At 48.2% G+C, this 22689-nt stretch overlaps 1 protein-coding gene across 5 annotated transcripts in view; it reads right to left on the reverse strand.

Moving 5' to 3' along the window:
- Window positions 1-1363: 1363 nt before the first annotated feature.
- Slc25a48 (solute carrier family 25, member 48) overlaps window positions 1364-22689 on the reverse strand; it is a 40844-nt gene continuing 19518 nt past the window's right edge. For 4 of the 5 annotated variants that reach the window (XM_087590939.1, XM_087590938.1, XM_087590937.1 and 1 more), the window contains 4 exons: window positions 12687-12929; window positions 10574-10707; window positions 4819-4949; window positions 1367-3382 (listed from right to left, as the gene is read on the reverse strand). In XM_087590939.1, the coding sequence (XP_087447065.1) occupies window positions 4827-4949; window positions 10574-10707; window positions 12687-12929 (500 nt within the window). In that variant the 3' untranslated portion in view covers window positions 1367-3382; window positions 4819-4826. 5 annotated transcript variants of the gene reach the window in all.

The raw sequence follows: 22689 nt of genomic DNA on the forward strand, positions 1-22689 counted from the left end.
GCTCAGAGTTTCACATGGTCCGGGCCCAGGGTACACAGACCCAGCCACCCTTTGTCAACCTCCAGACAAAAGCTAACAGCCCCGGATCAGAGAGGAAGACTGTGGGGTTTTTTTTACAGACGAGGAGAACTGAAGCCCAAGCAGCAGAACGTGTCGAGATCATGCAGATAGGCACCGAGGTTGAAACCCAAGGGAAGGACCACACCCTGGGGCACCGAGAACAAAGATAGGGAGGGAAGTGCCCAGGACCCAAGCTCTCCCAGAACAGTCACCAGCTAGCAGGCACCTCAGGATTTAGTTGACACTCTGCTGCCATCAAGTGGCGATTCTATGGCATATCAGCCAAACAGGCTTTTGAGAAATAATGTTTCCGGTCCTCAAAGCGACCGGCCAGACTGAAAACTAACTTCCAATGACTCTAAGATACCACCTTCCTCTCCACTCTCGTTTTCTCATGAGCACACGGGTTTTCCCAAGGACTGTACAGCACGTGATGTCACAGACAAGCAGAAGGGCTTCCAACTGCCCCCTAGTCATTCGCTACAGAGGTGTGAACTCTCTGCCTAGCCAGGAGTGCACAATGGGAGATCCTGATTGGCCTCTGAAAATACCATTCTTCCAACCCAACTGTGCAGCCTAGGCAGGCACTAGTGCATGCCTGCTTGACACATCCTGGCATGGGATAGAGGAGGCACTCTGGGTCCATCCTGTAACATACCAGGAGCACAGCACCTCACCAAGACCCTCAGTACCTGCCCGTGATGCTGAAGTGGGGGTTGGGCCAGCCTCTTCCTGTTAAGGAGTCTAGTAAACTAGCACGAAAGCTTTGCCGGAGCTCCTCCACTCTTCCCTTCAGTCGGTGCCTGCACACGGCAGGGGCTCAACACAGGTGATCACTAAGTGACCACAAGCCCATCGGCTCAGATCTACCCAAGGGACTTTGAGCTTCAAGAGCTGTGAAGGGTGGGCTTGGAGAGCATTCTGAGGAAGCGCCTATGGTCTACACTGAAAATGGTCATGTCGGCCTCTAGGGGGCAGTTGTGATTTGGTGCTTGGTTTGGGGCAAACCAAGGAAGATCTTAAAACGTTTGTTTTTTACATGGCTGTGAAGACAGTTCCCTCACTGGGGTTTAAGACCACCCTGGACCACATTTCTGCTTGGCTGGTGGCGACTGCGCAGGTGACAATGTGAGGCAGGACTCTGAAGCCACATTCAGCAGTGTGCTGAGAGGGGCTCTGGGGTGCAGTAGGCGTGGCTGCTGCAGGCGCAGAGCCAGAAATGACATCATGGACGCGCGCCACGGAAGAGCAAGGTTATCTCCTATGTGGCTCCCATAGGTGGTAAGGTAGAAGCACAAAGTCACACTGGGAAGCAGACTGCATTTTATTGGGATTTCCACGTAGAAGTTACGCCCACAGAACACCTGCCCCTGCGAGCTCTGGTTGCCATCTGCGGCTCACGCATGACACCAACACATCACCCGCTCAGGCTTGGGAGCGAATCTTTGGATTTTCCTCTCCTGTATATTCCTTTCCAGACACTGAACCCTCCCTTCCCAACTTGAGGACCACGAAGAAAATGACACATGCTAACCTCCCCACCCCTCTTAGTTCAGCTGGTTTCTCTGGCAGCATCTCCAAAGACCTAAACTGAAGAGAGAGGAGGGTGACCAAGGTCTCTTAGAAGTCAGGTAGGGCACTACGTATACAGAAACAACCCTAAGGACTTTTCTGTGCTTTTGATTGAGGAGTGCAAGTCTATGCTGGGTTTCTATCATCCGTGGGCACAGAATGTTTTTGCCTCTCTTTCTCAGGTTCTAACCCAGAGCTGAAAGAGATGATGGCTGCCTGACCCATGTATGGTCTGCTGTTTCCCACCAGCACTTGGACTCGGGAGAGAAAGTCTGCAGTCATGAAGGAAGTGACTCGAAGCTCGGGATGATGGCTGTGTCCCACCTGGCACCGGACGAAGACGGCTGGGTCTTCCTACTCTCCAGTAATGCACCCTTGCTGGCTCTACGGGCGCTGCAATCGCAGCCTGCAGCGGGGTGAGGCCTGCTCAGATTACGGTGGCGCAGAGAGGAGAGAGGGTGCATAAAGAATGCTCTTTTTGAGTTGTGGCCAGCAGGATCTAGGCTTGGACACACCCACATGGAGATGGGTCTTGTGCCACAGTCGGTCAGGAAGGCTGTCTGGGATTGTTTGTAAATGCTCAAACGAGGTGTCACGGGAAGAACGCATCTCCTTTCTTTGGTTATGAAGCGCCTTGTAAACAGAAAGTAGGCTCCCAGGTCTGGAGTACACACACCAGGTCAGAGGATAGAACAGCTCTGTTCTAGGAGGGTTCTGGTACCAGGATCCTGAAGGGGAAGGGACTGATGACTCGATACTCACGAGGAAACCTGAGGACAGCTTACGAGTGACTGCGACCTTCTTCCTCAAGCCATCCCCATGACAAAATAACCGCCCCACAGGGTTCTCACCGAGTTTCACCTCTCTGCTATGAGTACCACAGAAGGAAACAAAACTAGGGGCAGATGGGAAGGAAGGTGCCGCCTCCCCAAACCTCTAGGGAACTGTGCCCTCCATGCTAGGCATATATTTTGAAAGGATTTTTATTGACCCTTGTGCCTGGGCCTCTGGAGACAGTCCTCATCCCACCATTTCTTAGGGCCTGCTGTGAGTGTTCCAGGGTTATCTGAGATACACTGCCTCCTCCATTTGGGGGACCAGATGAGAAGGCTGGCATTGTTGTTCACGTCTTCAGAGAGTTCGTGACTCTGCCACATAGACTGTGGCCTGCTCCAAACCTTTGTAAGTTAAAAGCCAGGCTTGCTAGAGGACCTGGGGTCCATGGCTCCTGGTTAGAGCAGGATATTAAACACCTTGTTCCAGACAATGCTGCTGGGGTCACTCCTTCCCAACTGAGGTAGCGTCTTCCTATTCCCCAACCCCATTACTGCCCTTAGAGGGATTTTTTGGTTTGTTTTTGGTTGTTTCCTAAGGAGACGTGTTTCCCAGCCCTTTGCAAGAGAAAAGACATTCAGAAAGCAAAGTTCTGGCGGGCTCAGCTACAGCTCTCAGATGCCACGAGTTGGCTCTCTGGTAACTTCCCCCAGCCTCCTTAAAGAGCCAGTGGCCAAGAGCGGCCTAGTACGACAGCTAGGACAAGTGCCCAGTCACTCCGGGATCTGAGGTCTGTGTTCCAAAGCCATTTTGTAGCTGAAGAGTTAACCACGGGACGTGGACGTGGTTCTGGGCCATTAGGCAGGATGGCGGTGGCTGTCCTGTACAAAGCCAGCTCTGGGTTTCAGGCTGCAGCTGGACCTTACGGTGAACACAGGGATTCTTGCTTTACTCTTTCTGTTGTTTCTGTGTTTTCCTACAATACAAACATACATTGGCTTTGTTACAGGATTTAAAACATTGATCTTTTTCCCCTTGTTGGCTTTGGGGGGGGGGGCAGGGAATGTCTGGGCACAGCATTAGGCATGAAACTGTGGTCCTGCTCAGCCCTGCCTTGTCCCAGACTTCATCCAAAACCAAGGGTGCTCCACCGAGAGCTTTAATTTTGCGAAACATGTTACTACTCCCTTTTAATTTTATATAAAGGGGGCAAAGAGCCGGGGAAGCTGTGAGTAGTGGAATCCTAGTGCAAAGCCACAGAGGTTTATTTAAGGTTAGCTTCTAGGTCCCCTGTGGTCAGCCCAGCTGACGGCCCTCTATGCTTGCAACTAGGACCTGGCGTGTTGTGCTGCACTTCCCAGCAGCCCCTGGGGCATGGGGTTGGAAGGCAGTACTCAGGCCTCTAGGCTTCCCTGATGGTGGCCTTCCTCCTCAGTAGAATTGGTTATCACAGAGGCAGAGTAACAGGCTTTCTGCCTGATATGAAAGTCCAGTGACTGATCCTTCCATTTTCTGAGGTTGGCAAGGGACAAGTCTGAGCCCAGGAAGGAGCAGCAGCAGCAGGAGGGAAGGGCAGCATCGCCATCAGGAAAAGGGTGGAGAGTGGAGACCTACTGTGTGGGGACATCCACTGGGAAGAACAGAGGGCAACCAAGGCAGCTAGGGGGCCTGTAGTGGGCAGAACACATCTCAGCGAAGAAATCAAGCTGCCTTCCTGGAGGAGGAGACCTACGAGTAGCCTTGGAGGACAAACAGCTAGCGTCACCAAGACCAAGACAGAGTTGGCTCAAGGCACCATGGGAACACACAGGGAACAGGGGGTGAAGGGAGAAGGAGAAGGGGGTGTTCAGGATGAGGGGAGGCTAGCTGGAGGATGAGGTGGCAACATGGATTGATTCCCAAGAACTGCTGAGAGCATCTGAACAAGATGTCGGCTGTGCAGAGCTATACTGATCCTTCCCTGTGAGAAAGGAAAAGAGAAGACCTGTGTTGTAAGTGGCCTGTCCTTCAGAGCTTTGTAAAGGAGTAAATCAGGCTTAGTCAGAAGTTGGGAGACGGCCTTGTGTAGGCACGGGGTGGCATGGGGTCAGTGTCCGCAGATCAGACATCACTATAATAAAGAAAGAAGCTAAACACACTTCTCTCCAAGGTTTGGAAGCTGCGAAGGGGACCCAGAGCAGGCGAACTGGCTGTGAAAACGCCGTTGAGTTAGACCCAGCTTAGTCACTGGGGGCCCATACACCATGTCAACCATAGCTATGTCAGAATTGCAACATGCGGGTGAGAGGGCAGGCCTCTTCACTCCTAGACTTACCACAGGGGACAGAGGGGCACTTTAGAGAACTCATAATGGTTTGACCAGGAAGAATAGAGGCCCAGCTTCAACCCTGGCTAGGAAGAAAGCACACTGACCTGATCGCTCATTTGTTTCTTACGGTGTGGTCGCCACGGAGTGCCTTCAGTGAGAGCTCGTACCCGAGGAACATGGCCGCACTCATGGGAAAGCCACGTACAGCATTCACAGTGATGCCCCTGAAAAAGACCTTTGTGGGGTAGGGGTGGGGCGTTATTCCAGGGTTGACCCTCCAAGCGCCAACCCACGTTCTCGACAACACTGCTTCTGAGGGTGAGGGAGATGATCGCAAGTGCAGGGAGCCCATTGCTGGCCTGACTGGAGCCCAAAGATCTGAATGTGGAAAGATGCTGGCGTGTTTCCAACCCACGACACCTGAGATGTCGCTTGTTGTCATAGGCTCTGAGGTGCATCCACAGACGGCTTCAGCAAACTGAGGTCCAAGCAGATCTATACTGGTATGTCTATATGCACTTATATTTGTTCTGTCTCTCTGTGTGTGTGTCTCTGTCTCTGTCTGTCTCTGTCTCTCTGTCTCTGTCTCTGTCTGTCTGTCTCTGTCTCTCTGTCTCTGTCTCTGTCTGTCTCTCTCTGTCTCTTTGTCTCTGTCTGTCTCTCTCTGTCTCTGTCTCTTTGTCTCTGTCTCTCTTTGTCTCTGTCTCTCTTTGTCTCTGTCTCTTTGTCTCTGTCTCTTTGTCTCTGTCTCTGTCTGTCTGTCTCTCTCTGTCTCTGTCTCTCTCTGTCCCTCTCTCTGTCTCTTTGTCTCTGTCTGTCTGTCTCTCTCTGTCTCTGTCTCTCTCTGTCCCTTTCTCTGTCTCTTTGTCTCTGTCTCTTTGTCTCTCTTTGTCTCTGTCTCTGTCTGTCTGTCTCTCTCTGTCTCTGTCTCTCTCTGTCCCTCTCTCTGTCTCTTTGTCTCTGTCTCTTTGTCTCTCTTTGTCTCTGTCTGTCTGTCTCTCTCTGTCTCTTTGTCTCTGTCTCTCTGTCTCTGTCTGTCTGTCTCTCTCTGTCTCTTTGTCTCTGTCTCTCTGTCTCTCTGTCTCTGTCTCTTTGTCTCTATTTCTCTCTGTCTCTGTCTCTCTCTGTCTCTGTTGCTCTCTCTTCCTTCTCCTTCCTTCCTCCCTCTTCCCTCCCCCAGGGTTCTGGAAGCTGATAAAAAGCACCCAGCCACACATAATGATGGTGACAGGTGCTTCCTGAAAGATCCCCAAAGGGGTAGAGGACAGATCAAGGACAATGCTTAAGATCGTAGGCATGGATAAGGTGACACTGTGGGTAGGTGACAACATCTTTATAGGCATGGATAAGGTTACAGCACAGGTAGGTGACAGCATCTCTAATTATAGATTGTAGAGAGAATCTTGCACTGTGCAGAAGCATCACCTGTCAATAAAACGCCATTGGCCTATTAGCATAGTCAGGAAATAGGGAGGTGGAAGTTCCGGTACTGAGAGAGGATTCTGGGAGATAGTCAGGGCAGGAGATTCACCCCAAACTCTGGGGAGGAGACAGATACATGAAACTGAGAAGAAAGTACCAAGTCATGTGGCACACTTAGAATCAACTGGATTACTGAGATATGCACTACGCAGGGAACAGAGCCAAAGCTACCGGACTAAGCATATATTTATCTATCAGAAGTCTTGGAATCATTACTTTGGGCAACAACGTGGACAAGTGGAAAAACACGAGGGTTACAAGTGTATTTAACTACAATAGTGGCAGCACTGGGCTGCTAAAGGGTATTCTAGAGAACAACCCAGTCAACACTTAATAAAGCCTTTCCTAGTGCCCATTGATCCAGAGGGCACCCAGTGACTGCTCAACACCTGGTCTGAATGGAGTAGCTGCTAGCCCCTGCGTCTGTCGTGACCAATCACATGTGTTTGATCTTCTATCCCTAAGTAATGCCCCCCCCCCGAGTTCCTTGTGCCCCGCATCTTTCTGCTTCATGCCAGGTAGACTCAGAGAAACATGGGCAACTGATAGCCTCTTAGATAAGCGCAGTTGGGAACAATGGCAATATTACCAGGCAATGATAGGAACAGAGAGGGGTCTTTGGAACCTCCCTCTTAAGGCCTTCTCTGACAACTGCATGCTCAAAAGGCAAACCCTACCCAAAGCAAGATCAGAGGGCTGTCAGGATATGAACTGAACCTTCACAGAACCATTTCAAAGTTCAAGACACAGAGTGGCTCATTTTCAGAAAGAGGCAAAGGTCATGTATGTGACCAGGTCTGGGGGACACTGGCAGCCATAGGATACAGCTTGGCCTAGGAGAAGGGTTGATAGAACACATCCTGGAGTCACTCAGGCAGACCCACATGGGATGTGGGTAATATCGGCACTCCTTCCTAAATGCCTAACCATCTTGGAATTCCTCAGGCTCACTCAGAGTGATTTAGGAATAGCAAGGAACTGAGTCCAGCTCCAAGGGGGAAATTCCATGCTGGTGCCAAGACTCCCTGTAACCTTGGCTTGACTCTACTCCAAGGCAGTACCCAAGTGGGCCCAGCCCTAGAGCATAGCTTGCTTCATAAAACAACATTCAAGACGTCGGGGCCAAGATACTCCTCACAAAGCCTCCATGGCTACCTGCTACTGGGACATGTCTATACTCTTGCACCAGTCTTGTATGCTGAATGTCTGTCCCATCTACCTCTTTAGGCCACCTCTGGTCTCCTCTGCTTTGAATGTTCTCCAGACCTGCTTATAGCCTCTGTCTATCCAATCATGGCCACCCCAGAGACAACAGCACCTTCCTAATCACAGGATGTTCCTCATGGACTAGGACTCAGTAGACCCTGACAGGGTAAGGAACACAGTCTGTGGGTGTGGTTTCCCCTGGTCTTGGCACTCATGGGGTTCTCAGTCCTGAGTAGACCTTCTATAACTGCTTGTTAAGTGAGTCTCTGAAAGATGAGGAAGTGAATGGATGACAAGGATGAGTGAGTGTATGAATGAATGACGAAGATGAACAAGTGAGTGGGTGAGAAGGATGAGCAAGTGAATGGATGACCAAAGAACAGCCAGTGCTGAGGGAGTCCAGGCGGTGGTAGCTCTGAATGTTTGAGTAGGGTTAGGACCTCAGACCCCTAAGGGTCAGGACCACCAGGCAAACGACCCTGGCTCCTCATGAAGCTTGACTACCACAAATTCTCCTCACCAGCCATGTTCCAGCTTCACCACACCACTAGGAATCCAGGGCTCAACTTCAGCCTCCTCAGTTCAGGGAATAAAGTCTTCCTTCAGGAGACAGCACATATGGCCCAAGACAACCCTTGGAGTGGGCAGAGAATGGGACCAAAGTATCAGATATTACTTTGGTTGTAACTTAGTGGTTGGTTCCTAAACTATGGGCTTCTGGGTTTCTCCTTTGAAATATGAAGACCAGATCACCTGGTTGCATGAGTCCTTTATGAATCCTTAACTAATAACCCTGAAGCTTAACAGTCCTAAAGCTCCAGTCAGTGAATGGCTCAATTTCTAGTCACCTGTGTGCTTTAGAAGCCCCATCAGTATACTTAACCCACAGGTGTATCCTTCCAGCTGTTGATTACTACCCAGGAGGCCTTCAAACTACAGACAGGGGCTCAGGGCTGCATTTGCTTCTCACATTGCCAACGTATGCAGGTGAGAGCTTCTAGCACAGTGGTTCTCAACCTTCTCAATCCTTTAGTACAGTTCCTCATGTTGTAGTGACCCTCCAATCATAAAATTATTTTCATTGCTACTTTATAACTGTAATTTTGCTACTGTTATAAACCACAATGTAAATTTCTGATATGCGTGATATCTGATATGTGACCCCTGTGAAAGGGTCAGTCAACCTCCAAAGGGGTTGTGACCTACAAGTTGAGAACCACTGACTTATCTATTGCCATCCCAGGGGGTACAGTCTGGGGAGTTTTTAGAAGAATGAGGCAACCTGACCTGTCCACAGACTATAAAGCTAAATATAGACAGCAGAGGGCTCTGGTGTGTGTGTACACACACACACACACACACACAGACAGAGCAAAATAAAGACAGCTCTAGTAGCCAAGAAACGCTCAACTAACATAGGGTAAGCAACAATATAAACCATAGGAAAGACAAGTTCCCAAGTTCAACTAGCCCTCACTTCCATGCACAAAACTGCAATGTCCAGTGTTTACAGACCATCGGGGCAGCACCACAGAAGATATGCAGGACTACTGCACACAGAGGGGATAAAAGACAGGCTCCATAAGAGAGCTTTGGAAAATAATAAGTGACAGAAAAGAACAGATGAAGAAAGGAGAGCTAGGAGAGAATCCATCGTGTCCAACACAGTGAACCAGCAAAACCCCCATGACTAATGAGGGAAACACAAAAGAACAGACAATAAGCCAACCAATCAGAAAAATAACAACAAGATGACAGGAGTCATTAAGCTCCTCTAAATATTAGCCTTAAATGTAAATGCCATCAACCCATGAATATAGAAATTCAGACTGTCGGACTGAACTAAAAGATCAGCCCAGCTGTATGTTGTCTGCAAGAAACACAGGACACCCAGAGTCTAAAGGTGGAGGACAAACACTAGCTGGCATAGAATGGAAGATAAAAATCAGCTGTTCTGACATCTGATAAAGTAGATAAGACTATAATGCTGAGGTCACTGCATTATAAAGGAAGGGGATAGTTCATCAAGAAGACATCGCAATTGTAAATACAGATGCACCACATGGTACACAATCTCTAAACAGGAAATTACAGGTCATGCAGATTTTGATAGTGGGTAACTTAAGTAGCCCACTCTCAGCTAAAGATGAACCGCCAACCTAAAAGTAAACAAACAAAAACCCTTCACCTTAAATTACAAGATAGATTCAATGGATTTAACAGATATCAATGATCCAACAGATATAGAATATATATTCTTCTAAAGAGCCTGAGGAACCTTCTCTAAAAGAAAAGGAAGACATACCACCAAATTCACCCTACAGAAGCAGCACGGCCCTGATACCAGCAGTGGCTAAAGACAACCAAGAAGAAATTATAGATATAAAAATTCTCTATAAAACTCTTGCAAACTTAATTAAAGAACAAGATGAGCTCATACACCACGACCAGGTTGGCTTCATTCCAAGGACGGCTTGATTCAACACATGTGAATAGACAGAAATCACATGACCATCTCAATAGATCCAGGAAAGGCCTTCCCAAAGTTTAACATCCCTTCATGATAACAGCCATGAAGTCTTCCTTAGAGGAAACTTCGGGAAAAGGAGCACACATCAGCACACTAAAGGGTATATACCACAAGCCTGTAGCCAATCACATCAAATCAGAGGAAACTGAGGACGTTTCTCTAAAATCTACAAGGAGACAAGGGTGTCCACTCTCTCCTCTCCTGTTCAATGCAGCACTTGAAGTCTTCACTGAAATAATATGAGAAGAGAGGAAATAAAAAGAACACAAATAGAAAAGAGAAGAAGTCAAGCCGTCCCTATTTGCAGATTAGCATGATCTTAAAAACCTAAGTACTTTATCCCAAAACTTGATCCATATTTTCAAACAAAATATCAGGGTACAAAATCAACGTACAAAATCCAGTAACGTTTTCATATATTAATAATAAACTTGCTGATAAAGAAATCAGGATGTGGGGGGTGAGGAAGTCTCATCCACAATTGCCTCATAAAACATGAAACACTGAGGAATAAATGTAACCAAGGACAGGCTGGTAACCTCCAGCACCTGCTCTCCCAGTCCCCTCCTCCAGCCAAACCACCAAAGGTCTAAACCCTCTGCCAGGCTGCTGCTGACCCAGGACGGCTGTGTGGAGCTTACCTTAAAGCCTTCTTGCTGGTAACTCTGGGAGATGCAGTCCAGGACTCCCCTGTATTTGTTTAAATAGACCCCATCAGCTTGGATTCGGCTTTTCACGACATCCATCGGTGTTGCTGTCCCCCAGGAAATTGCCCCTGCGTAGTCAGGGAAACCAAACATGTCAGAGCTGGCTGTCTTGGGTCTTCAAGGCCTGGCTTCTTGAGGGTGCTGTACTCCAATGCCCCCTGCTCCCCTTCCCCCTCCCCATCCCTTAAGTGGTGGGGGAAGTAGGCCCGCCAGGACTTCTGATCCCTTCTCTCCAACCACTCATGGACCTAGCAGAATCCTCCCACGCCTCCTCTGGAAACGGGGCATCAGTGCTGTGTTTATGAGGCCTGGGAGAGCCTGGAGCAGGAGACCGGACCATGGCGGCGCTCACACAGCTACATTATCAGCGTGTGGCTAGCAACTGCTTCACAGGACACCGTGGTCTCCCAAGCAGGCAGAGAGCAAAGGTGAGACCTGTGACCAAAGGCTTGCCTGTGGCTGGGTTTAATTTGAGTCTAGGGGCGCTGAACGAAGCCTGTCTATCACAAAGACTGATCGCTGGGGAAGGGCCAGCGTGGGAAGATGGGGCACGGGCTTTTTCTGAGTAAAATCTACTAAGTCTGTGGCATGAAACTGATGAAACTGAGAGATCACGTAAAGGGGTCATCCTCGCTGGATCAGCCTCAAAAAATTCCAGTTTGAGCATTTGTGCGACTTTAAAGGATTGGGGAAATTGGGGTGGTTTGTTTTTGCTTGTTTTTTGTTTTCTGTTTCGGGGTTTTTTATTTTATTTTATTTATTTATTTTTTGCTTTTTGTTGTTGTTTTGTTTTGTTTTTTGTTTTTTTGTTTTGTTTTGTTTTGTTTTGTTTTTGGTTCTTTTTTTTCGGAGCTGGGGACCAAACCCAGGGCCTTGCGCTTCCTAGGCAAGCGCTCTACCACTGAGCTAAATCCCCAACCCCTTGTTTTGTTTTTTACTAACACAGGAATTGGCACGTTCTTGGCTGGGGAGAGACAACAATGCAATATCAAAGCCCAGGGCGCTTGGCTTGCTAGGTTTTGGAGCTGCTGCCTGGCAGCTCACCAAGGAGACTTCAGCACACCCTGGTCCCTCTGCCCGTGCAGGCCTCCAACGCCCTAGCTTTCTGCCCTGGCCTCTGACTGGGTGTTCACTCTCTTGTCTTTGCCAGGGCCGCTGGCTACTTCTCCACATGTGCCTGGGATACTTATCCCTCGGTCACAGTGAGAATGTCACGAACTAAGGTTAGCAAGCCCTTGGTACATGTTCTCTAAGTGAGTGTAGATGGAACTTGGGGGGGCTCTCCCTGGGAATGGCTCCAAGGATGAGCCTCAGACATGCAGGGCCCATGAGCAGACCACTATTGTTTGACTGAGGCATGGGCTTTGTGTACGTTTGCTATGAGCTTAGAACATAGATAGCTTGGAGGAAGAGAAGGGAGAGAAAGAGGAGGAGGAAGAAGAGGAGGGGGAGGAAGAGGAAGATGCCTGAGAGGCAGTAGAGAGCCACATCAAAGTGTGCAAAGCACTTAGTGCACACGGATGTCCCTCTGAGTGAACTGGGGTTGTGGTGCAGCATAGGAGGTAACAAAATGAACAAGTGTGGCTAGCCTTATATTTTTGTGACTGCCGTGCCCCTAGGTATCTCAGGGCAGTGTGGAGACTGACTCCCCCTCCCATACCTAACGAAGCCCAACATTTAGTGAAAGTGAACAGAGACAACAGTTTCTCCCAACGCTCAGCAATGCCTGCCACGGAGAACATGCTAGAATGCACCCATTGCCTCAGAGTCCCAGCAAATTCACACAGGGATTCTCATGGCCCTGGAGGGAAGGACATGAGCCATCAAAGGGTCATTCTCTTCACTAGGTGTAATCCAAGGTCAGTGAAAAGAAGGCCCTGCATATCTGGCTGGATGAGGCCTGTCTCCTCAGGACTGGGAAGGTTATGGTGGCGGCCTCTGTGCTTTACCGTTGCTGTGGCAGGCCCAGAACCCAGGGATGGGACTTCTACAGACGGGGGGGGGGGGGGGGGGGGGGGGCAGGGGATGGGGGAAGTGGGGTGCTTACCAGCAATGCCTCCTGCCAGCCACACTCCATAGGGGCTGGGCCCCGTGCAGGCTTCAGGTGTGATCCAGTCGCTTAGGAACACATAGGGAATAAAGTAGAAGCAATATCCTGGGATGTCCCTTAACAGCATGGCGCTGGCTCCCCGGTACAGTCCTGTCAGGCCCTCTGTCCGCACAATGGTTGCAAAGCAGTGCACCGGTCCCTGGTAAGCTGCCACTGCCCTGGACTTCAATCCGTGGCTGGCTGAAAAGACAGGAGGGAGAAGGTGCCAAGTGACCAGGCAGGTAAGAGACTGGCCAGCCCCTGGCACCACAGCTGGTGCGGCCCATTGACAGTTCCTACTGACATGGCTCGTTCATGTTTACCACACTGTCTGTCACCCTTGGCAACTTACACCAGAATGCCGAGGCTCCAGGAAGGAGCCCTGGCAACCTGTATACCAGGCTAGAGACAATACAAGCCCAAGTTGCCCTGGGATTCTTGGAGCCTTCTGGTCAACCTTCACTGTGCATTTCTAAGTGGCTATGGTTGAAGACTGCTTGGGATCATTGAAGACAGTCAAGTCAGGCTCTCTCTTGATGGGGGACTGATAGTCTTTCTTATTCTATCTATCTATCTATCTATCTATCTATCTATCCATCCATCTATATATCTATCTGTCTATCTATCTATCTATCTATCATCTATCTATCAATCATCTATCTATCTACCTCTGTCTCCCCAAAACTGTGTGTGTGTGTGTGTGTGTGTGTGTGTGTGTGTAAATGAGAGAGAGAGAGAGACAGACAGACAGACAGACAGGGGTGGGGCGAGAGGAAGAGAGAGAATGAGAATGAGAATGTACCCAGTGTGGTAAATTAAAATTTTATTTGAAATCAGTCTGTCATGGATGCAAACCCTCCTCCCCCACTTAGCAAATGTCGGCATTTTCTGCTCTTGTTTTCAAATTCAAAAGACAAGGCAGGTAACATGCCAAGTCCTTGGTGTGGCGACTGGAATAGTGTGGGCTTCAGTAAGTTAGCCCATGGTCATTGATGGGGTCCACTGGCTGGCTAGAGGATGAACATGCCCTGACCCATGCCAGCTCTGACTTTGGCTGTGCCCTAAAACAGCTGTAAGGCAGCATCAATGACCCTCAACGTCAAGGGCCCTGGATTCTATCTCCTTTTGTAACAGGCCCCAGATCTTAGCACAACCTGATTCCATGATGGAAAAGCCATTCAGGCTGCAAAACTCAGCACGTAGGCAGCACCGCCTGCCAAAATGAAAACAAAGACCCAATCCATCAAAGTCCACAGCTTTGGGGAAGTCCTTACATGTATTAACCTTGATGTTTGTCATCGATAGTTCTGCTTCTGGCTGACTGTTCTCGTTAGCTGAAGTATGTCAACCCAAGAGAAGGGTTTTGTGCTTAAAATCTCACCCTGAGAAAGGCTCGGGCTTCAGGAATCTCCCAAACACCGAGTGTAGTCACCAGAGGCTAATAAAGACTTCCTGTTGGCTTAAACCCATGCCTAAGCAGTCTTCTCTGGTGGATCCCCCATGACACTTTCAGGCCTGGGGGTTTATGCTGCCTGGCTGTGGTCTGCTCTCTCTTAGCATGTCTAGGGGTATAGAGAACAGCAGAGCCTTACTTGCTCTGCCAGCCGATCCTCCCAGAGGCTACCCATCATCCTCCCTTGTGGCTTATGGTCAGAAAAGCCTTCATGTACAGACCCAGTGGCGCTCAGTGTTACTTCTGAAGAGCCCTACTAACATGATGTGTTCGGGATGGATTATGAGACCCAGTCACAACCACAACACTGTCTGAGCCAGGATTCAACCCCTGATCCCGGCATCTGATTGGGTCTTATTGCACACTGTAGACAGGAAGCAACCTGTCATCCTGGGAGCTCTCTCCCAAGTCAACATTCTCATCTCTCTCCTGCGAGCATTCAACCTCATAGGCTGTGTAGTTGGGGTTAGAGCGAAGGATGCAGACTTTAACTCACCCTCAGATATCCTTAAGAGCGAGGGGAGGCTACACTGGCCTGAGAAACCTGTCTGAGCAAACTCCTGTGAATGCATTTCCCCCTGTGCGGAGGAAGGAAATTGGAGGGGGTGAGAAAGAGCAGACATTGTGGCCCTTGAGAGGCCCCAAGAGATGGTTCTTTCCCCAAACCATGACGACATGTTATCGTGGGAATTTTGCCTGAGACCAAACAGGTGTCGCTGTCTGGCTATGGAAACACTGGCTGAGTATGCCCTTCTCTAGGCAAGGCTGATCCTGACCCAGGAGTCAAGGCTCCTCTAAATCAGCTTCCACAGGGTGGCTCTCCGGAGTTACTGACTGAAAGGCGGTGTCCAGATAATGATCTGCTAGTTTGGCAGATCAGCCAGCTAGCCCTGTCTGTCAGTAAACCCTTCCAGTTACCCTCTTTCCTCCCCTGAGTTAGCAATAAGAAAATCCTCTTCGTCTCCTAGGCGCTATAACACAAGCAGTGGTTATTGGTTTATAATACTCATTTGTGGCTATTAAAGCAATATATGAGCCAGTAAAACATAGACCACACTAGAAGTTATGACAGGAGTGAAGACAACCACCAGATGCTGACACCCCAACCCAAACTCCAACTATGAACACTTGCTGACTTGGCAGTACTGTAACAAAATACCGGAGGTGATTAACCTCTGAAAAGGTTTACTTTGTCTCAAAGTGTGGAGGTGGGTGGGGGTCTCTCAATGACTTGTTAGCCTCACAGTTCGAGACCTATAGCAAGGCAGTGAGTGCATCTCGGTTACATAAGACAACTTCATGCAAGTGTGTGACATCCTTTGAGCATGCTAGCCCCGTGCCCTGCTGTCCGCCCCTCTCACCTCTTCACTCCATTTTCCCTTACTCAGCCTTACTTCCTGCATGCCATGCTTGATTGTATGCACCTGTATAAAGTAGGAGAGCCACAACGGAGAGAAAACATGGAATCGTTTTTTTCCTGAAACTGACTTAATTTACTTACTAGATTATATCCAGTTGATTCAACTGTCCTGTAAACAACATAACTTTATTCTTTGCAGCTCAAACTATTCTACTGCACAACCAACTACACTTCCTTTGTGTACCCTGCTGTGGCAATCTGGGCTGACCCGGAAGCTCAGCCACGTTGGCCATGTTGCAATAAGCACTGGTGTGCAGGTGGTCCTGTCGGGTGTTCACTTAGTGCTCTAGGCAAACACCCAGGAGTGGTTCAGCTGCCTGGCTTTTAGTTTGTGAGAAACCTCCACAGTGATTTCCACAGTGGTTAGGCTAATTTATGTTTCTATCGAAAACCAACATCTTCTCCAAAACCAACATCCTCTCCAGCCTTTCTTTTTGTTTTGTTTTGTTTCTTTTTGTTTCACTTGTTTGGTTGGTTTTTTGAAACATGGTTTCTCTGTGTAGCCCTGGCAGTCCTGGAACTCTCTCTGTAGACCAGGCTGGCCTTGAACTCAGAGACCCACCTGCCTCTACCTCCCAAGTACTGGAATTAAAGGCGTGCACCATCTGACAAGCTGCCCAGCTATTGTTTTCTTAACACTTGCCTTTCCAACCGGAGCTAGAATTTCAATGTACTTTAATTGGTGTTTCTCTGATGGGTGGATGTTTTCATATGTTTATTGGCCATGTATTTGGCAAGTGTCTACTCATTTCACCAGGCCATTTATTGAGTAGGTTGCTTGATTTATTATCGAGACCTTTTTATAACCCAAGTATTAACCCTCTGTTAGATATCTAGCCATCAAGGATCCACTCCGTTTCTGTGGGCTGTCTCGACACTCAGCTGTTTCCTTGTTTACAGAAACTTTTTAATTTCAGGAAAACTTGCTTGTCAATTGTTAGCATTAATCCCTGAGTGATCAGAGTCCCATCCTGAACGTCTTCCATAGGCCAGCGAGATGGCTCAGTGGGTAGAGATGCTTACTGCCTAGGCTGATGGCCTGGGTTGGATCTCCTAGGACCAACAGAATGGAAAACAGTTCTCATAACTCCTCACGAGTGTGGTATGGCATGTGTCTCTTCCAACTCTAAACAAATATTTAAAAATCAGAAAGTCCTTGCCCATGTTGATATCTTAAAGTGTTAAGAGTTTTCCCTCTAATGCTCCATCTGGAGTTGATCCTTGAATGATATATACATATATACATATATATATATACATACATATACATATATATATATGGAGAGAGAGAGAGAGAGAGAGAGAGAGAGAGAGAGAGAGAGAGATCAGAATTCAGTTTCATTCTCCTAAATGTGGCTATCCAGTTTACCAGCACCATTTGTTGAAGAGGCTATGCTTTTCTCCAGTATTTTTGGTATCTTTGTCAAAAATCAATTGTCCATAGCTGTGAGAGTCTACAGATGGGTCCTCTGTTCTGTTGTTCTTCTGGTCTGTTCTGGTCTGGTTCTATGGGTTTACATAGGTTTTGTTGTTGTTCTTACGACTCTGTGGTACAACTTGAAATCAAGTTTGTTGATTATCTCCAGGGTTTTCTGGTTGGTTGGTTGGTTTTTGGTTTGGGGTTTTTTTTTGTTGTTTATTTGTTTTTGTTTTGTTTTTCCCTTAGTAGTATTTGGCACTCTGGAGTCTTGTGCCTCCATGGGTATCTTTTTGCGTGTGTGTGTGCTTCTCTCAGCTTTGAATATTTTCTGTGCTCTCTTGGTTTAGTGTTGTAGCTGAAATGTGAAGTCAGTTGGTTCTTTTCTGGTCTTGTCTGCTTAGTATTCTAAATGCCTCCTGGTTCTATGGTCGTCTGTTTCTCTGTATTTGGGGACTTGGAGCTGTGGTTTTGTTGAATACATTGTATAAACCTTTAGATTGAAGGTCTAGCACCCACGACTTACGGTTTTTTCATAACTTCTACATTTCATCTTTTAACGGTGTCCAATAGATTTCATGTGTTCTGTCCGTGTTTTATTACTTTATCTTTGTCAATGTCTGGATGTTCTAACATCTGTCTTCCACCCCTGATAGTCTGCCTTCTATTTGATCCATTCTGCTGGTGGGGCTGTATAAAGAGAGGGTTTTTGTTGGGTTGGTTTGTTCTGTTTTTTGACTTAGTAAAACCTCCATTTCTTAAATTTTAATATACCACCGAGTTCCAACATCAACTCCTGTCTGACTCTTTCTTCATTTATTTATCTGGAGTCTATTTCAGTTCATTTGATAGTTTACTTGTATTCCCTGATTTCATTAAACATGTTTACAATTCTTTCGTGCTCCTTACATAGCCTGTGCTAGGACTCAGGCATCTGGGCTTTTGTGAGTTTGTTAGATGTTATCAGCTCGATTATTTCTGCGGAATTAACTGCAATGTTCAAAGTGGGGCCAGAGTATGGTGGGGCGAGTGTGTAATTTAGCAGTTAAACCCTCAATCCATGCACATAAGGCACCAGGCAGCCTCTATTACTCCGAGAGCGTGAGCCGCAACAGCGGGATAGGACCACGTCACACACGTTACAGTGGCAGGTTGAAAAGAGCCATCCATTTGACTTCAATAATAATTGAGGGATGAGAAACAAGGGCCGTGCGGCATCTGCAAGAGCCCTGGTTGCTGAGATCAGCAGTGGAGGGAAGTGGGCTGGGAGCGGAATCTCATCAGCTGAGAAGAAAGTTGAAGCAGCGGCCAAGGAAAGGGAGCTGGGGTAAGTTTAGGGTACACTGAGCTCAAAGATCATTAAAGCCATGGAAGGCTTGAATTAAGACGTGAGGGGAGAAAGCTCAGGGGCGGGGGCTGAGAGAGAAGAAATGACACAGGAATGGAGGAGAGCAATAGCTACTCTCAGAAAGAACCGTGGAGCACTGACAGGAGAGCAGGTGGAAAAACACACAACAGTCATAAAACCTGACCAAGCCGTAATCAAACCCAAACCAGAGGACGGAGACAGAATCGCAGAAACATCAGGATTATACATTAACAAGGCTAAAGGAAACAAAGAAAAAAAAATAAAAACACATCGCCTCAGAAAGTCCAGATCAAAAATCAGTCAGTCCTCCTTCCTTGGCTGGGGTGGGTTTTAAATTCTGTCCCTGCTGTGGTGTTTCGGGGTGGGGGGGGATTGCTAATAGGAGGAATCGCAGTCTGCAAGGATGGTTCAAAGCTGTAAAACTAGGGTTTAGGGTAGGCGTTGAACCAGGACAGTTTAGACAGGCGCCCTGCCACAGTGAGTTTCACGTGCAACTGTGAGGCTGGTGGATCATGGCGGTCTCCGTCTGCCGCTCTCTGGCTCCTGCTCTCACTCTGCAGCTGCAGCAGCAGCACAGGAGTGCGCAAAGGAGAGGGATGCAACTTCTGCCTCAGGTCTGTGTTCACCACCGTCCCCACCCCCATCTATACTCCTAGCACAGCCTTGGGACCCAGGACTTCACAGCCAGGACTGATGTCCTAGACCTTCTACCCATGGTGCATCTGGTCCTTAGTCCCACCACATACAGAGCACTTCTCTCTGGCCGCATGACTTTATCTTTGTGACCTCTTTCAGGGGGGCTGTATGCACTGAATGTGTAACCCTAAACACTTCTCTCGTGCTAAGGGTTGAGACGGTCATCTTGCTAGCCTTAGTAATCGGGTTCACTTGACACTGATTATGCCCTTATCTAATCTATCATCTTTGACGAGGCTGCCGTTTGACCTCTTGATATCCCTGATAGCGTGTTTCTCCTCCACAAAGGTCTTTCCATCTATGACATTCTCATGACGCCGATGGTCTGGAGGAAACAGCTTCTTGCTATAGGACCATCCTCATCCAGGGTGTGTCTGGGGCTCCTTGTTCTTTTAGTGAGGTGTTTGGCTCCTGGTTTCTTCATGTTTTTAACCTTCTTTCCCTGAGTCCCAGTCCGTGCCTCCTCAAGCCTTCTGCCCTTGTTCAGTTTGATTCTAGATTTACACTCAAGAAAAAGCTTAGCTCTTATGACAGTCGCACCCGCCTAGAGAGCCACACCTACCATGATGTTCCACAGCCTGCAATGCTCTCCTAAGGTTAAAGAACACCACAGTGTCATCAAGGAAGTGCTCAAGGGGCAGGAAACCACCTCTGGGGTGGCGCCTGTTTAGCATCCACCTGCACAGGTTCAAGGGCTTTAACACATCAGGACCACAAAAATGTGTCATCACCTGATGACACTGCAGTTTTAGGCCTATTCGAAAACATCACAATACCCACAATTCCCAGGCCAAGGGAGGCTATAAAAGGATGGAGACCGTGCATTTTATTTATCAACTCAGCAGCAATGGTAGGAGCCGGGGAAAACGACGCCAGGTCAATACTCAGCTGCTGGGTAGCTTCTGGGATTTTCTTCCAGGAAACAACAAGAGTTCCAAAAAGTTGACCCTGCAGTACCCTGAGCTTTAGACCTTGACCCCGAGGGTGTGGCCTGGAGTCCCCACCACTGGCTGCAGGAAAGCCCTGGGTGAGAGTCCTCTGTAGCTCGCACGGACTAACTATGGTTGGTGAAGGCGAAATGTGAATGATTCTTATAGGCTGGCTTGAGGTATGATGGGGAAATGGTTCTCGGAAATAACAAGTGCTCGAATTTCCTGGACCGCCATGCTGTCTGCCCAAGGTGGCTAAGGAAAGATTCAGGATGCTGAATCCGTTGCTCAGCTCAGTAAACTACTGATGCCCCACCAACATCTTGAGCCTCCCACGGTTGGTCCTGGGGTAGGAGTTGGGGGGTCCATGTAGATGGAAGGATTAACATTTAACAATATTTTTTTCTAAAATACTTTAATATCTCTGACCATGCTTTTTTACAGTGAGAATATACATTAAAAAAACAACTTCTGATCATTTCTTATCATGAATGCTTCGTCCCTGAGACGAAGCCGCTGAAACTGATACTCTAAGTTAAAAACATGTTACTTTCCCTCTAAGTGGACCTTCCTCTAATTGGTATAGATTATAGATCTCAGAAGGCCCACAGCCCCATTAGCATCAACTCAAAGTCCCCTACACCACTGGTTTCAACCTTCCTGATGCTGCCAACTTTTCATGCTGGGGTGACCACCAACCATAACATTTTTTTTCCTCACTGCTACTTCATAACTGTGAGTTTTGCCACTGTTATGAATTGTAATGGAACGGTCTGACATGTGGGAGGTCTGATAGGCAACCCCCAAAGGAGTCATGACCCAGGTTGAGAACTGCTGCCCTATGCAGAGACTGGCAGGATGTTTGAAACAAGAGAAAGGACCCTTCTGCTACATCCATTTCACCCAAGGTTGGGAGACTCACATTAATCTACAGGTCTACATCATCAGTTTGGCCTGTCATGACTGCTTTGACAGAAGGCTGTGGCTAACTGGTCCTACGGCTCTTCCGGAAGTGTCCTGTTTGCTGGCTTCATCTCTGGCCATCCCTTCTCTGGTCTCTCTCATGCCTCTAAAGGATGCTTTCTGTTTTGCTTGTTTTGTTTTGAGGGGGCCAGATATCTGCATTTGACACTTCTATTTCCCTGTATGCTGTCTTCTCCTTGGGGATGGTTACTTTTTCATTGTCTGTCTGTCAAATTGACACAGGCTGGAGCCGTCTCGTAAGAGGGGTTCTGGATTGAGAAAATGACTCCATCAAATTGCCTGAGGGACAATCTTGATTAACAACTGATATGGAAACGGCCTAGCCCACCATGAGTGGTGGCGGACCTGGTCTGAGGTGGTATAAAGTCGAGCTGAGCAAGCCATGGAGAGTGTGCTAGCCCCTCTTAGGTCAACCTGACACACAAGATAGAGTTATCTGAAAGGAAAGAACCTTAATTGAGAAAATGTCTCCATAAGATCCAGCTGTGAGACATTTTCTAATTGGTTATTGATGAGGGAGGGCCCAGCCCATTGTGGGTGGGGCCGCCCCTGGGCAGTCCGGGGTCCTATAAGAAAGCAGGCTGACCAAGTCATGGGAAGCAAGCCAGTAAGCAGCACCCCTCTATGGCCTCTGCATCAGCTCCTGCCTCCAGGCATCTGCCCTGCTTGAGTTCCTGTCCTGACTTCCCCTAGTAATGGACTCCAAGCTGGAGTGTAAACTGAATAAGCCCTTTCCTCCCCAACTTACTTTTGGTCATGGTGGTTTGCTGAGTAATAGAAACCCTAAAAGACAGAGAGCAAGCCGGTGCTCCTCCCTGGGTCTTCTTCAGTCCCTGCGTACAGTTCCTGTTGTGAAGTTTCTAGCCTCCTGACTAACCTTCATGATGGAATGTAAGAGACGAGAGGAAATAAACGCTTTTCCCCACAAGTTGCTTCGGGTTATTACATTATCATAGCAACAGAAAGCAAACACCCTTTCTGGGACAGGCGGCTTCCTCTTGGTAGGAAGCTGTGGTCTGGGACCCTGAGCACTTCAGCTTCATTCCATACACACGAGACTGGCAGACCTGGGCAGGTCCCCACACCAAGGCCACGGGTTCATCCGCTTGGCGTTCAACAAAAATTGGCTCTGATCTTGGCCTGAGGCTTGAAACACTAGAAATCCCCCGCGTCATGTTCTTATCCACGGGTCTAAGGTAACAGAGGCATCCCACAGGTTCTCTGGACAGACAAACTGCCTTTACCCCGTCTTGGTGTTGGGTTTGGGTAGGAGCAGCTGGCAGACCCCTCAGATCACATGCCAGGAACTTCTCGGCTGGGAAGCCCTTCACTAGCTATTGTCTCTCAAGAGTCCAGTTTCCCCAGGACCTGGGGGTTCTAAGAGAGTCAGGAGCTTCAGCAGAAAGAACCCTGCATTAAAACCACACCAGCATGCCCACTCCTGTTCGGTTATTGCTTCCTGAACAACCATGTTCAAGAGACCAGACTCCATAGGCCTTTGTTTCTTCATCTATAAAGAGGGGACAGAGATGAATGAACTGCTCCGTTCCTTGGCTTAATGACAGAAAGAGCGTTACAGACACACTTCACTGAAGTGAGTGTTCTGAGAACGCACTGTGCTCAAGGGAAACAGTGGGGCCACTCCCACATTTATTGTCCTGTCCTGATAGGAATCTGGATTCTGAAAGGATAC

The sequence above is a fragment of the Rattus norvegicus genome, chromosome 17 (genome assembly GCF_021556685.1).
Source record: "Rattus norvegicus strain SHRSP/BbbUtx chromosome 17, alternate assembly SHRSP_T2T, whole genome shotgun sequence".
Lineage (NCBI taxonomy): Eukaryota > Metazoa > Chordata > Mammalia > Rodentia > Muridae > Rattus > Rattus norvegicus.